This window comes from Stegostoma tigrinum, chromosome 4, assembly GCF_030684315.1.
Source record: "Stegostoma tigrinum isolate sSteTig4 chromosome 4, sSteTig4.hap1, whole genome shotgun sequence".
Lineage (NCBI taxonomy): Eukaryota > Metazoa > Chordata > Chondrichthyes > Orectolobiformes > Stegostomatidae > Stegostoma > Stegostoma tigrinum.
Genome location: NC_081357.1, coordinates 94940088 through 94954321, shown reverse-complemented (window position 1 = coordinate 94954321; position 14234 = coordinate 94940088). Strand labels below are relative to the sequence as shown.

At 42.4% G+C, this 14234-nt stretch overlaps 1 protein-coding gene across 2 annotated transcripts in view; it reads left to right on the top strand.

The window, feature by feature from the left end:
• Positions 1-495: 495 nt before the first annotated feature.
• Positions 496-14234, top strand: part of strn (striatin, calmodulin binding protein) — a 138339-nt gene continuing 124600 nt past the window's right edge. The window contains exon 1 of one of the 2 annotated variants that reach the window (XM_048530827.2): positions 496-1079. In XM_048530827.2, coding sequence (XP_048386784.1) covers positions 843-1079 — 237 coding nt within the window. In that variant the 5' untranslated portion in view covers positions 496-842. The remainder of the gene's footprint in view (positions 1080-14234) is intronic. The other variant, XM_059645545.1, reaches the window with a different exon arrangement.

The following is a 14234-nucleotide window of genomic DNA, read 5'->3' as shown; positions in this document are numbered from 1 at the left end:
AACTGGATATCCAGCGCAGGCGCAAAGCTGGTCGGCTTTAAATCAAAAAGCGCAGTTGTGCGGGGAGGTTGAGGCCCTGGGAGGCAGAAGAAGGGTTCGGACGGCGTGACGTCAGCAGCACTAGCGGCTCGCTTGAAGCTGTCGGCGCATGCGTAGATAGGGTCTATGGAGGGGTGGAAATTGATTAAGGATGGGGGCGGGTCCTCAATAGAGGTGGTAAAATCGGAAGTAGCTGGGAAAATTCAGTAGGGCTGGCATCATCTGTGAAGAGAAAGTAATTTTAATGTTTCGGGTCCGATTACCCTTCTTCAGAACTGAAGCCTTGACTCCACAGGTGCTGCCAGACCTGCAGAGTTTATCCAGCACTTTCTGATTTCCAGCACCGCACTGCTTTAGTTTTCCCTTTGGAGTGGAGTGGGGCTCTGAGGAGGACGGGCTAGAGGGATTCAGAATGGGGTCGAGAAAGTTGGGCGGGGTCTAGGGAGGTTGAGAAAAGGTCGAAGTTTGGTGCGGCGGACGCGCATGCGCCGGTAGCAGTGGGTGAGGCAGAGACAGCGGCCAACCGTCAGTGGGTTTGTTTGTGACAGCAGCGGCTTTATAACATCATCATCATCATCATCATCGTCATCAGCAGCAGCTCGATTCAGTCGAGGTCATGGAACGCGCAGAGCGGTTTAAATTTTAACGGCCGGCCCCGCGCGCGCGCGCCGCCGAGCGGCCAGAGGAAGTCCAGGGCCGGTGGACTGACCAAGTACCGGGGCGGCGTCACCGCCACCGCGGTCGTGGTCGTAGCCGCCGGCGTGGAGGCCGAGGGGACGGACGAAGGGTTTTGGGCCCCAGCCATGGACGAACACCCGGGAGCCGGGGTGTTCTTCGGCAATAACTCAGTGCTGAGCGGAGGAGGAGGCGGCCCGGGTATCGGGAGCAGGAACCTGCAGCCGGCGCAGCAACCGGGGCCCGAGGGGGAAGCTCAGAGGCCGCAGTACAACATTCCGGGGATCCTGCACTTCCTGCAGCACGAGTGGGCCCGCTTCGAAATAGAGAGGACGCAGTGGGAGGTGGACAGGGCCGAGTTGCAGGTAAATAACGCACCCCTCGGCCAGGCCGCGCTTCATGCTTGGATACTCGATTGCTGACCACCTCTCCCTGATCAACGGGGTAAGGGGGTGGTGGATACGTTAAGATGGCCGCCTGTCAAAGGAAGGAAGGAGGATAGTGTTGCTTTTTCTTCAAAGACCCTCAACTTTGCAGCTCTTCCCCAGTGACGATGACAGTTTAAATCAGAGGAGCTTTGCAACGACATTCCAAAAATGCCTTCAGTAATATTCTTAAACGGAATTGGGCAAGTTACTTGCAGGGGAAAGTTTGTAGGACCTTTGAAGAAAGAGCAAGTGGTCGGTATCGTTTTGAGTTCTTTCAAAGAGCCAGGACAGGCGCGATGGGTCGAGTAGACTTCTCGGTGCAGCCTGATTGTATGGAATGCTCCAGAAGAAATATGATCAGTTAATTGGCCAGGATTGTCAGTAGTTAAAGGGAGCAAACTTAAAATAGACAAGAGCACCAGAGGGACGAAGAATTTTTTTCTTGAGACAGCCATTTATGATCTAAATGCACCCTCTGAAAGGGGAGGAAGAACAGATTTAGTAGTAGTGGCAGTCAGATAAATACTGGGAGAATGGGGAGATTGCAGAGATATGGCTGAAGACCAGCGGAGTAGAAATAACTAGATAGTTTTGTCAAAGAATTGGAAGTGGAATGATCTGTGTGTTGGGACAACTGCACGGTTAAACAATCATGCACTTTTTGCTCCATCCACTAGCCTTTACCCTCACCAGTCCTGGTGATCCAGCCTGTATGAATTGATCGACATTAACTTGATTCAGCTAGACTGTTGGTTCGTTCTTGAGCAGTTCTGAAGGGCCTTGATTTAAATTGGTTGTACTGGAACAAGATTCAGTATTCTGAATTGAAGGGAGTCACCTTTGGCCTCATTAGAGATTTAAACATCCATGATTTAGCAATTTCTGCCCAGTGTTTTCTGTTGTTATCTATCAATGAATCATTGTAACCAAAGGTTACACAATGACATTCCAAAAGAAACACAGCTGTCCTGAATAGTATAATGTTCTTGGTATAGTCTAAAGGATTCCCCACAACGTAACAGGACAAAAATTGGAGTTTTTGATCATTATACATCAACCAGAGCACCACCTTTTAAAATTATAGTAATTTACACGCCTTGGTCAAGATCTGTGTGACATTCCTGAATTTGGTGTGTCTAATGGCATATCATCATGCCTAACATTATTGTTCAAGACTGCATTTCAACAACTTACATTGTGTCTTGAGTGTAACTTTTTTTAATGTTTAACAGTTGTTAGGAGAAATTGACAAAATTGCAGAAAGGCTTGACAGCATGTTGAAAAGAATTAGACAATGTCTTTTCTCCATTATTATAATAGAATAAACCCAAAGTTGAGATCGTTATGGGATGTGTACCTTGTGAGCTGTCTACCATTTACGTATTATCAAGGAGTAACCATGGGATACTGTTCATGCAGCTGGTTCCATTAATATTTCTGTTGCATTGTTTTAGGAATCTGCAGGATATGAAACACTCCCAGCTTTTTTATTTATACAAATAATGTAAAACCAAAAGGGAAGCTGAGACTTCAGTGTACCCTCTTATACTTGAAATATAATTTACTAAGCTGAATGTTCTGTGGCCGTGGCACTTCAGCATTCATAACCTTTAGCCTACGAAATCTGAATTCTTGAATTATCTATCAACTCAGTATGTGGAAGTATTTCTTCTGAAAGCTACCACTTTCAGTACCTTTAACATATCCCCACTGCTTTCCTGTTGCTGATTTCCCCCTTGAGTTTCTCTGACTTGTTATTGAAGCTAAGATTTTTTAAACAATTACCTATTGAAATGTCGGTAAAGTGCTTACTACAGCAACTAAAGCTACATGAACTTATATAGAACCTTTTAAACATTTTAAGGTGATTTGCAGGAGCAAATACCCTCATGGGGATATTGGGGTAGATGGCAACAAGCTTGGTTAAAGAAGGAGCATCTTAATGGAGGAGAGAGAGGTACTGTACTTTAGGGAAGGAATTCCAGAGGTTTAGGACCTCTGAGATATACCATGGGCCACAGTTTTGAATTACTGCACATTTTTAAATAGGGTAAAAAGTGGAGCTAGGATTGTAATATGTTGGCAAAATATAGAAGTAACATGAAGGTTTCAACAGAACGTGAGTTCAATTAGGCGATGCTAGAGTTGGAAATAAACAATTGTATTGATGGTATGGCTATGTAATTGGAATCTCATCTTGGTTAAAATGACAGGTTTACGTGTTCCCTGGTTCAGACTCTGGCAGCTGTGGGGGAAAAGAATGGAGTTTTTGGTGGGAGCAGAAACACCATGCTGCTTCCAATAAATTATAAATTTCAATCTTATGGTAACTTTTTACAAGGTGCTAATGAGACCCTAGCTGGTATACTGAGGGTAGTTTTGGTCCCTTTATTTAAGGAAGATATCGTTTCATTGGAGGCAATTCAGGGAAGCTTCACAATGACAGTCCTGGTATGGAGGGATAGTTGGAACTGCAGCTGCTGGAGAATCTGAGATAACAAGGTGTAGAGCTGGATGAGCACAGCAGGCCAAGCAGCGTCAGAGGAGCAGGAAGGCTGACCTTTTGGGCCTTGACCCTTTCGGTCTCGGCCCAAAACGTCAGCCTTCCTGCTCCTCAGCTGCTTGGCCTGCTGTGCTCATCCAGCTCTACACCTTGTTATCCATGGTATGGAGGGATTGTCTTATGAGTGAAGGCTAAACAGCTTGGGACAAACGTGCAATTTAGAAGAATGAGAGATGATCTTGTTGAAATTTGTAGGATTCTTAAGGTGCCTGATGGGATAAATGCTGTGTGTTTTTCCTCATGGGAAAGTCTAATATTAGAGTGCATAGCTTTAGAACAAAGGGGTGCTAACTTAAGACTGAGGATGAAGAAGAATTTCTTAGGGTTCAGAATCCTTGCGTGTATTTAAGGCTGAGGTTGACTCTTGACCAGTAGGGGATTGAAGGATTATGGGAAAATACAGGAATTTGGATGTGAGGGGTGTTGGATCAGCCATAATGCTATTGAATAGCAGAGCAGGCTTATGGTTTTGAACAGCCTATTCCTGCTCCTATTTCTTGTGATCTTATAATATAAATACTGCTATCTGTGGCCCTCTTTGCAATGAGATCATTGATTAATCCAATACCGGATCTAGTATTAGTTGCTTTCTGATTTGCTGCAGAATGTGCTTTTCGTAGACTCTATCCTGAGACAAGCCTCTCACCTTTGTGACCTTCAACCATCTGATTTTTTTTTTGCCCCAGTTTACTTGTAAACAAAACATCCTTGTGATTATTCCAAGATAATAAAATGTGAGGCTGGATGAACACAGCAGGCCAAGCAGCATCTCAGGAGCACAAAAGCTGACGTTTCGGGCCTAGACCCTTCATCAGAGAGGGGGATGGGGAGAGGGAACTGGAATAAATAGGGAGAGAGGGGGAGGCGGACCGAAGATGGAGAGTAAAGAAGATAGGTGGGGAGGTAGGGAGGGGATAGGTCAGTCCAGGGAAGACGGACAGGTCAAGGAGGTGGGATGAGGTTAGTGGGTAGCTGGGGGTGCGGCTTGGGGTGGGAGGAAGGGATGGGTGAGAGGAAGAACCGGTTAGGGAGGCAGAGACAGGTTGGACTGGTTTTGGGATGCAGTGGGTGGGGGTGGGAGAAGAGCTGGGCTGGTTGTGTGGTGCAGTGTGGGGAGGGGACGAACTGGGCTGGTTTAGGGATGCAGTAGGGGAAGGGGAGATTTTGAAACTGGTGAAGTCTCCCGTGTTTCCCGCAACACATCCCTCACACCCCGCCCCCGCCACAACCGCCCCAAGAGGATCCCCCTCGTTCTCACACACCACCCTACCAACCTCCGGATACAACGCATTATCCTCCGACACTTCCGCCATTTACAATCCGACCCCACCACCCAAGACATTTTTCCATCCCCTCCCCTGTCTGCTTTCCGGAGAGACCACTCTCTCCGTAACTCCCTTGTTCGCTCCACACTGCCCTCCAACCCCACCACACCCGGCACCTTCGCCTGCAACCGCAGGAAATGCTACACTTGTCCCCACACCTCCTCCCTCACCCCCATCCCAGGCCCCAAGATGACATTCCACATTAAGCAGAGGTTCACCTGCACATCTGCCAATGTGGTATACTGCATCCACTGTACCCAGTGCGGCTTCCTCTACATTGGGGAAACCAAGCGGAGGCTTGGGGACCGCTTTGCACAACACCTCCGCTCAGTTCGCAACAAACAACTGCACCTCCCAGTCGCAAACCATTTCCACTCCCCCTCCCATTCTCTAGATGACATGTCCATCATGGGCCTCCTGCAGTGCCACAATGATGCCACCCGAAGGTTGCAGGAACAGCAACTCATATTCCGCCTGGGAACCCTGCAGCCATATGGTATCAATGTGGACTTCACCAGTTTCAAAATCTCCCCTTCCCCTACTGCATCCCTAAACCAGCCCAGTTCGTCCCCTCCCCCCACTGCACCACACAACCAGCCCAGCTCTTACCCCCCCCCACCCACTGCATCCCAAAACCAGTCCAACCTGTCTCTGCCTCCCTAACCAGTTCTTCCTCTCACCCATCCCTTCCTCCCACCCCAAGCCGCACCCCCAGCTACCCACTAACCTCATCCCACCTCCTTGACCTGTCCGTCTTCCCTGGACTGACCTATCCCCTCCCTACCTCCCCACCTATACTCTCCCCACCTATCTTCTTTACTCTCCATCTTCGGTCCGCCTCCCCCTCTCTCCCTATTTATTCCAGTTCCCTCTCCCCATCCCCCTCTCTGATGAAGGGTCTAGGCCCAAAACGTCAGCTTTTGTGCTCCTGAGATGCTGCTTGGCCTGCTGTGTTCATCCAGCCTCACATTTTATTATCTTGGAATTCTTCAGCATCTGCAGTTCCCATTATCTCTGATCCTTGTGATTATTGCTGTACTCTTCTGACAAGCCCCTGTTACTACTTCCTTCATACTCCCTCTTCCCTGTGGTTACTATTAGTGGGCCTGGATAATGTTGTCTCAGGTGAAAATTTGCCTTTGTAATTTCACATTTCTACCCAAATTACTTCTCCATTCTGGTTTCCTGAACTTGGGTCATCTGTCTTATTGTGACAATACAGTCATTAAATAACACAGCCACCTCTCCACCTTTTTGTTGTTTCCTCTAGTTTCATACATGGTTAATATTCAGATTCTGTTCCAAGTCATCCTGCTGCCATGTCCCTATAGTAGCTGTCAGATTGTTCTAATTTATTTAATCCATTTTGTTTCAAATGCTATATGCATTCAGATACAGAGCCTTTACTTTTGACATTTTAATTTTTGTAGCCTCCTGCCTTGTATGTTTCTTACTCTTAGGTTTATACAGTCTATTCCTTCCTATTGAAGTTTATCTTTAGCCATATAAAGAGATTTCTGTCTTGGATTGCCTTTTTTTAGACAATATATTCATAAATTTGGTCCCTTGCTCCCTTAAGGAATAGAAACAGGCTGTTTGGCTGCTCAAACCTTCTCTGCCATTCAAAGTATTGTGGTTGATCCGACACTTGTCACTTCTGCTTTTCTGCTATTTCTTCATAACCTTTGGCTCCCCTACTGATCGTGTCTGTCCATCCATCCAATATACACAAGGACTCTGCTGCCATAGGTCTCTGTGGCAAGGAGTTCCAAAGAGACTCAATTTTAATCTCATCTCAGTCGTCAGTTGACACCCCTTAATTCTGAATCTGTTTTTGTCTTTTGCTCTCCCATGAGGAGAAACATGCTCTCAGCATTAATTCTGTCAGGCCCCATAAGAATCCTATATGTCTCAATAAAATCGCGTTTCATTCATCTAAACTCTAATGAGTAGCATCACAACTTGCTTAATCTGGCCTCTTTAGACAATCCCTTCCTATTGGAGATCATCTTAATGAACCTTCTTTGAATTGCCTACAATAAACTAACATCTTTTTTAAATAAAGGGACCAAAACTGCATTCGGCACTCCAGATGTGGTCTCACCAGCATCATGAACAGTTGCAGTAAGACATCCCTTGAAATACAGACCAACATTGTAGTAGCATCCAGATTGCTTGCTGCACCTGTGCTAACATTGTGTCTTATACACTGTAACCTCTTGGCAGCTTTTTTTTGCAGTTTTTAATCCATCTGTGATACTGTACTTTTCCATCCAGAATTTCTGCATTTTCCATATGTTATATTCCTTTAGCCAATGTTTTGCCCACTTAACCTATCAATATATCTCCTGTAACTTGCCCTTGCACCAATTTTTGTGTTGTCTGCAAATTTGGCTATGGTATATTCACTTCCTCCCTCCAAGTCATTAATATGTATCATAGGCCATTGCACTCCCAGCACTGATACGCGTGGAATCCAAATGGTCATTGGCCACCAACCTAAAAAAGTTATCCCCACTTGCTGTCTCCCATCCTTTAGCCACTTCTCTATCCATGTTGATACTATATTGATACTACCTCCGATACTACGGGCCCTCATTTTATGACTTAATCTTCTGTGAGGAAACTTATCCGATGCCTTCTGGAAGTCCAAGTACAACATGCCTGCTGGTTCCCCTCTGTCTGCTCTGAGACTTCCTCAAAAAACACTAATAAATTAGGCAGACACAACTTTCCCTTTTGTTAAGCCATGGTGACTTTGCTTGATTTTCCAAAAGCCCTGCTATTGATTCCAGTACTTTTCCAACGATAGATGTTAGGCTAATCAGCCTATAGTTCTACCCTGAGCTTTTCCAGCAACTTCTGGTTTTGTTCCTGATTTACAGCATCTGCAGTTCTTTTGGTTTTTATTAAGTTTGTCATGTAATGTTTGCTATTTCATATTTATTCTAAAGTAATTTATCAAGTCTGGACATTACCCATTCCCAGATCCAAGATAGCCTGTTCCCTGGTTTACTCTCTGATATATTGCCTGCCGAAACTATTTTAATGCAAGTTATCTAATCCTTCCTCATGGTTTTAAAGGCTTTGTGGAGGGAGCAGAAATCTCAGATGGATTCAGATATAGAATGCCAGGAAAGAAGGATGTGAACTTGGGAGATGACCAAGCATTCAAAGAATTTTGAGGGGGGGGATTGAAAAAGTGTGATTAATTTGTAAGCATAAGTGTATCATGTTAATTTTTGAGGAGTGGTTGATGGCAGATTCGACTATGCAAGTTGAGTAAACAGTTGTGACCTAATGTGGAAGCCAGGAAGGAAGTTGTGTCATCAGGAGTTTAGCAGGAATAGGGTTCAGGAAACAGGTGGTGGATCTCCTAAACAATTATAAGCATTGTTTTTCCAAACTCAAATTACATCTAGCTCAAAAGTCTCTCTTCATATTGTGAAGTCAGTTGCTGCTAGTTATGGATCTATCATAGGAACAATTGGCTGTGTGTAAAGGTAATCATATGAGAAGTATGTCACACAATGTTGAATTTTGGTTGAGGGATTTTTCTATGTAATATGCTGGACTTGTCTGTAGCATGGTCATCATACTGTACAGGTGTTCAGCATTATGGATGTTGTTTTGACTACACTAGGGATCTTCCTTCCTCCATCACATTGGGCACTTTGAGAATAGAATAGCCTCTATTGTCACTTGACTTTTGTTTATTATGTTTGAGTTTTGTTGCAAGTTATTGCTGTTTCATTGATTTATGTTAGTGTAAGTTGTAAACTCTGGCAATGTCATCAGTTAAGTAATGCAACATAGTTGGTTATTAACAGAGGAAAGCTAGCAGAACCATAGCCGGAGAAAGAGAGCAGAAGTAAGATGCATTAAATGTGTATTGAACCAGAGCAATGTTATTCCTTATACTTGTAAGTATGTATACTTCCTGATACCTGATTAACTTTGACTATTTAATGGTTGATGTTAATTAACGAGTTGTTGTACACTTTATGAATCCTGACCCTTTGTAAATATTTACAAAGTGTACAACAACTCGTTAATTAACATCAACCATTAAATAGTCAAAGTTAATCAGGTATCAGGAAGTATACATACTTACAAGTATAAGGAATAACATTGCTCTGGTTCAATACACATTTAATGCATCTTACTTCTGCTCTCTTTCTCTGGCTATGGTTCTGCTAGCTTTCCTCTGTTAATAACCAACTATGTTGCTAAGTCTGATATTCCTACAAAGTAAAACTTAATGTAAATGAAAAACATCTGATAGGACATTAGGTGAATGATAAATCTATTCTCCTTTGGAATATACACCAGAAATAGATGTCACCAGATATCATAGTACATTCTTGACACCTATGAACGAATGATGGACTAATTTATTTTAGATAACCTACTGAATTAAGGTAACTTCTACTTGGAAGTGGAACAAGCGATAGAGAATTCTGTAATCTAACTTTGTTCCATCTATTTTCATTAATGTTGAGTAATGAGTGGATGGTGGAAAACTTTAGATAGAAATGAACCTCTGATTATTTTTTAAACTAAGCTCCTGATTTGTAAAGCAACAGTAGGAACCTGAAGACCAAAAAAACAGGAACAGAAGTAACTGTTGAGACCATCCAGTCTGCTCTAATGAAATTATGTCCTATCTGATATTTCTTAACTCCACAATCCTATCTTTTCTCCATAACCCTGGATTTCCAACCATGAATGTGCTTAATGACAGCCTCGATAGTCAAAGAATTCCACAGAGTTGCTGCCTTCTTGGAAGAAATTCCTTCTCATTTTTGTTTATATATTGGACCCTTATTTTAAGGTCTCTGACCCTAGACTGTCCCACAAATAACTACTTGGCATCTACCCTGTTAAGCCCCCTTAGAACCCTGTCTCTTTCAATAAGTTCACCTCTCCTTCTGAATTCCAATGAATAGAGGCCTAACCTACTCAACACTCCCTACAAAATCCCTCCATGCTCAGGATCAATCTAGTGAACCTTTCCTGGACTGTCTCCAATAGCAGTACATCGTTCCTTACTATAAAGAGACCAGAGGAATTCAAAGTATTTAAATGTGGCCTGACTCATGCTTGTATAGTTTTAGCAAGACTTCCCTATTTGTAGTCTCCATTCCCTTGGAAATAATTACTAACATTCCATCTGCCTTCTGTATTACCTGTTGAACTTCTTTTTGGCTTTTGTGATTTATGCATGACAAGTATCAAGTCCCTTTTGTGCACTCTTTGCAGAACAGTATCTTTCCATTTAAATAATATTTTAGCTCCTCTATTCCTGCCAAAGTGTATAACCTCACATCTTCCCTCATTATATTCCCTGTGGCAAGTTTTTGCCCATTTGCTTAACTTGCCTACATCCTTCTAAAGACATCCTATCATCCTCACCATTTGCCTTCCATTCTGTTTTTATCATCTGCAGACTTGGCATACATACATTCATCTGCCGCATCCAAATCATTTAATACGTGGTGTAAGTAATTGTGACCCAAGCAGTAGTCTGTGCCGCAGACCAAGAGTTACATTTGACATTCTGAAAATGCCTTCCCCTTTATCTTAACTGTCCACTATTATTTATCCAGTTTTCTATTCATGATTGTTACTACCCCACACCACCACCTCCCAACACCACGGGCTGTATCAATTAGGCTTATATGCTGTGCCATATCAAACACCCTTTTGAGAATACAAATGTATTATGTCTACTGCTTGTCCTTTATTTATCCTGCTTATTCCTTCATTCCAGGCTACACTGGAATAAGTCCCTTGCTAATACTTAGGAAGATGAACTACAAAATTCGTCATGCTCTGAAACTGATCTGATCTTCCTATCTCTTTAAAGGTATCAAGTTTCAAGTGAACTGGAGTTATCAGACAATCAGCAAGTTGTGATCATAAACTTGAATTTTAAAACTCAGCCTGTATCTTTCAGTTTTCTTCATTGAATTTACAAGTTTTGGAGCCTTGAGAATTATGGGCAGATGATGCTTTGGGGCTTGACTTCAGAAAATGTGTGGGTTTAGTAAAAATATGTAGGTTATTGTATGTTGAGTGTAGGAAGAATGAGAGGAAGATTTGTAAAAGCAACGATTGTGACAAAGAGCTAGGAAAGGGATGGTTTCTGCTTCTATCAGCTGTGATCTCTAATCAGACAATTCTTTTAAAAATATCTTGTCTAGGAATGTCAGGGAAATACTAGTGAGCCTTCCAGTTGGAGCAATATTGAAGTCTTGGACAGACTTGGGATTAATTGTTGAGGTATGATATGCAGTTTTATGAATCAAGTATTATCTTAACAAAGCTAGTAATTTTCTAATAAATTGCACCAAAGCTTGTCGAGTTTTAATTTCCAAAACAACAAGCATTTTTTTAAAAAAATCTTGTTGAATAATCTTGATGGCTTTACCAAACTCACTAATACCCTAAATAGTGTCCTATTTTTGTTTGAGGAACTATCTTTCTGTTCTGTGAATAATACATTTTAATTTGTATAGATTGAGAAGTGATTGATAACTAAATGCAGTAACTGGAGATTGAAAATATTTGAGGTCCAAGTTTTTTATTTCTCCTCAGCAGTTTACTTATTGTTTGTCTTAAACGATAGTTATATTGCAAAGCAGCATTTAGACTTGCATGAAGAATAAACTAAATTGTATCCATTGCAGTTTAATGTGAGGAGAAAGGATCAAACCATGGCAGCAAAATCAGCGTACAGCAATGGATACACTCTAGATCCTTTTTGCTGTGTTTCTGTGAAGATCTGAATACAGATCTTTACACCAAGAGTACATTCTCCTCACAAGGTGCCAAATGTAATTAAGATGATAAAAGTTAGATGTAGAATTTGTTACTTTGAATATTATGAAGTAGAGACCAAGAAGTGATTTGATGATCTCACAGAGGACGTGGAGGATTAATAAAGAGCTCAGTTGTATGACATTGCAATACCCATCTCTGTAGAGCCATTCGTGTAAAGTTTAGCAAATTCATTAACTTGGAGCTTGCTCCATGCAGCAGGATCAATGAATGAAAGAGGAATGTAAATGATGCATATGTGGTGATTCCTTCTATTAAGTAAAGTATATTGATTTTTAAGCCACCCATTACCGCTTCAAGCACTAATATATACCGTTAAGAATTAGCTGGGTGGGTGACTTGGCACACAGCAGTTCTGGGGTGAGAGTACTCATTTGTGGAAGCAGTTTTTCATGTCTTGGATAAGTCCTGTAAAGGACATGAGATTTAGATAGGCATTGCACTGTATCTTGGAGGCAGTACTTTCAAATAACTCACTAAGTGCCTGCATACTGCAACAAGACACCTGTATCACAGTGGTAGTGTCCCTATTTCTGAGTCACAGTTTCAAGACCCAACTGCAGAAGTATGTACTAATACCTGAGCAGGTTGATTGGGAAATTTGGATATGTTTTTAAGTATAATTTTAATGTTACATTTGGAGAGTGGTTACTAAAAAGCCAGGAAAGTAAAAAGTAATTACAAGTGCAAAAAAAAGTATAAGTATTAGAGGGGAATTTTATCATTTGTTAATGCAGTTTGTTGGCTGTTTCATTAGAGTTTCTGCTGGAACATTCCTGATATAGGAGTGTCTAAATATTTAATCATGAGAGCATTCAGGCTCATGGAGGGGTTTGCAGATTACATATAAACAATTACAATACATAATACACTGTCTTAGATATGGTCTTTCTTTGCGGCTTCACCACTGTGAGATAACTCGGATTTAGAGGATTAATTAAGAAAGACTATTTGCAGGGACTTGGTTTGTATTCCAATGAATGTAGGATAATTAAATTGATCAGAAAAATGAAAAGTGATAGAAATACTCAGCACAGCAGGCAACATCCGTGGTGAGAAAGTATATCAGGGTTCAATGAGCTTAACCATTACACCATAAGATGTAGAAGCAACAATAGATCATTTGGTCCTTCTAGACTACTCCGCCATTTGATCATGGCTGATATGTTTCTCCGCCCCATTCTCCTGCCTTCTTCCTGTAACTCATCCCCTTACTAATTAAGGACCAATCTATGTCTGTATTAAGTACACTCAATGACTCATTATTGCAGAGGTGGGATACTGAATTCCACAGGTTAACCGGCTGAAGAAATTCATTCTCATTTCAGTTGTAAAGGATTGCACCTTCACTCTAAGGGTGTGCCTTCGGGCCCTAGTGTTTCCTACTAGTGGAAATATCTTCTCTACGTCTATTGTGTCCACATCTCCGTAGGTCTGAGTGGGGTGCTCTTTGGAGGGTCAGTTTAGACTTGATGGGCTGAATAGCCTTTTCCTGCCCTGCGGTGATTCTATGACTGTTTGTAGATTTTCAGACCGTGATCAAGAAAGTACGTGCATTGTGGCTCAGAAGCCAAGAGTTCTGAATAAATTACAATGGCGTGTGAATACGTAAATGCAAATTAATGTGAACAGTATCGGCTAAACAAAATATGTATTGACAAACTCATTTAACTTTTATAGCTGGAAATCTAGGCTTGGTTGACAAATGGCAAGTAGCATTCATACAACACAAACGCCAAGCAATGAACCACGTCCAATAATAGACCAACTAAACACCATCTCTTGACATTGAATATCAATAGCATCACTGAATCCTCTGCTATCAACATCGTCGGAGTTACCACTGCCCAGGAACTCATCTGGACCCACCAGATATACAGTGGCTACAAGAGTAGGCCTGAGGCTAAGAATACTGCGGAGTGACTCACCATCTGACTCCCCCATAGTCTGCTCACAGTCTACAAGGTATAAGTCAGAAGTGTGATGGAATACTCTCCAATTTGCCTTGATGACTGAAGCTCCAAGAACACTCAAAGCATGACATCACCTGGGACAAAGCAGCCTGCTTGATTGGCATCACATCTGCAAGCATCCGCTTCCTCCAGCACAATTGCTTAGGAACAGCAGTGTGTCCGATCAACAAAATGCACTGCAGAAATTTACCCAAGATCCTACTCAGTACCTTTTTAAACCCACGTCACCTTCTATCTAAAAGGATAAAGGCAGCATGTACCTGGGACTGCCATCACTTGCAACTTCCCTCCACGATCCTGACTTGGAAATATCGCCATTCCTTCACTGTTGCTAGGACAAAATCTCAGAATTCTCTCCCTCATGCCGTTGTGGATCTATCTACAGCAT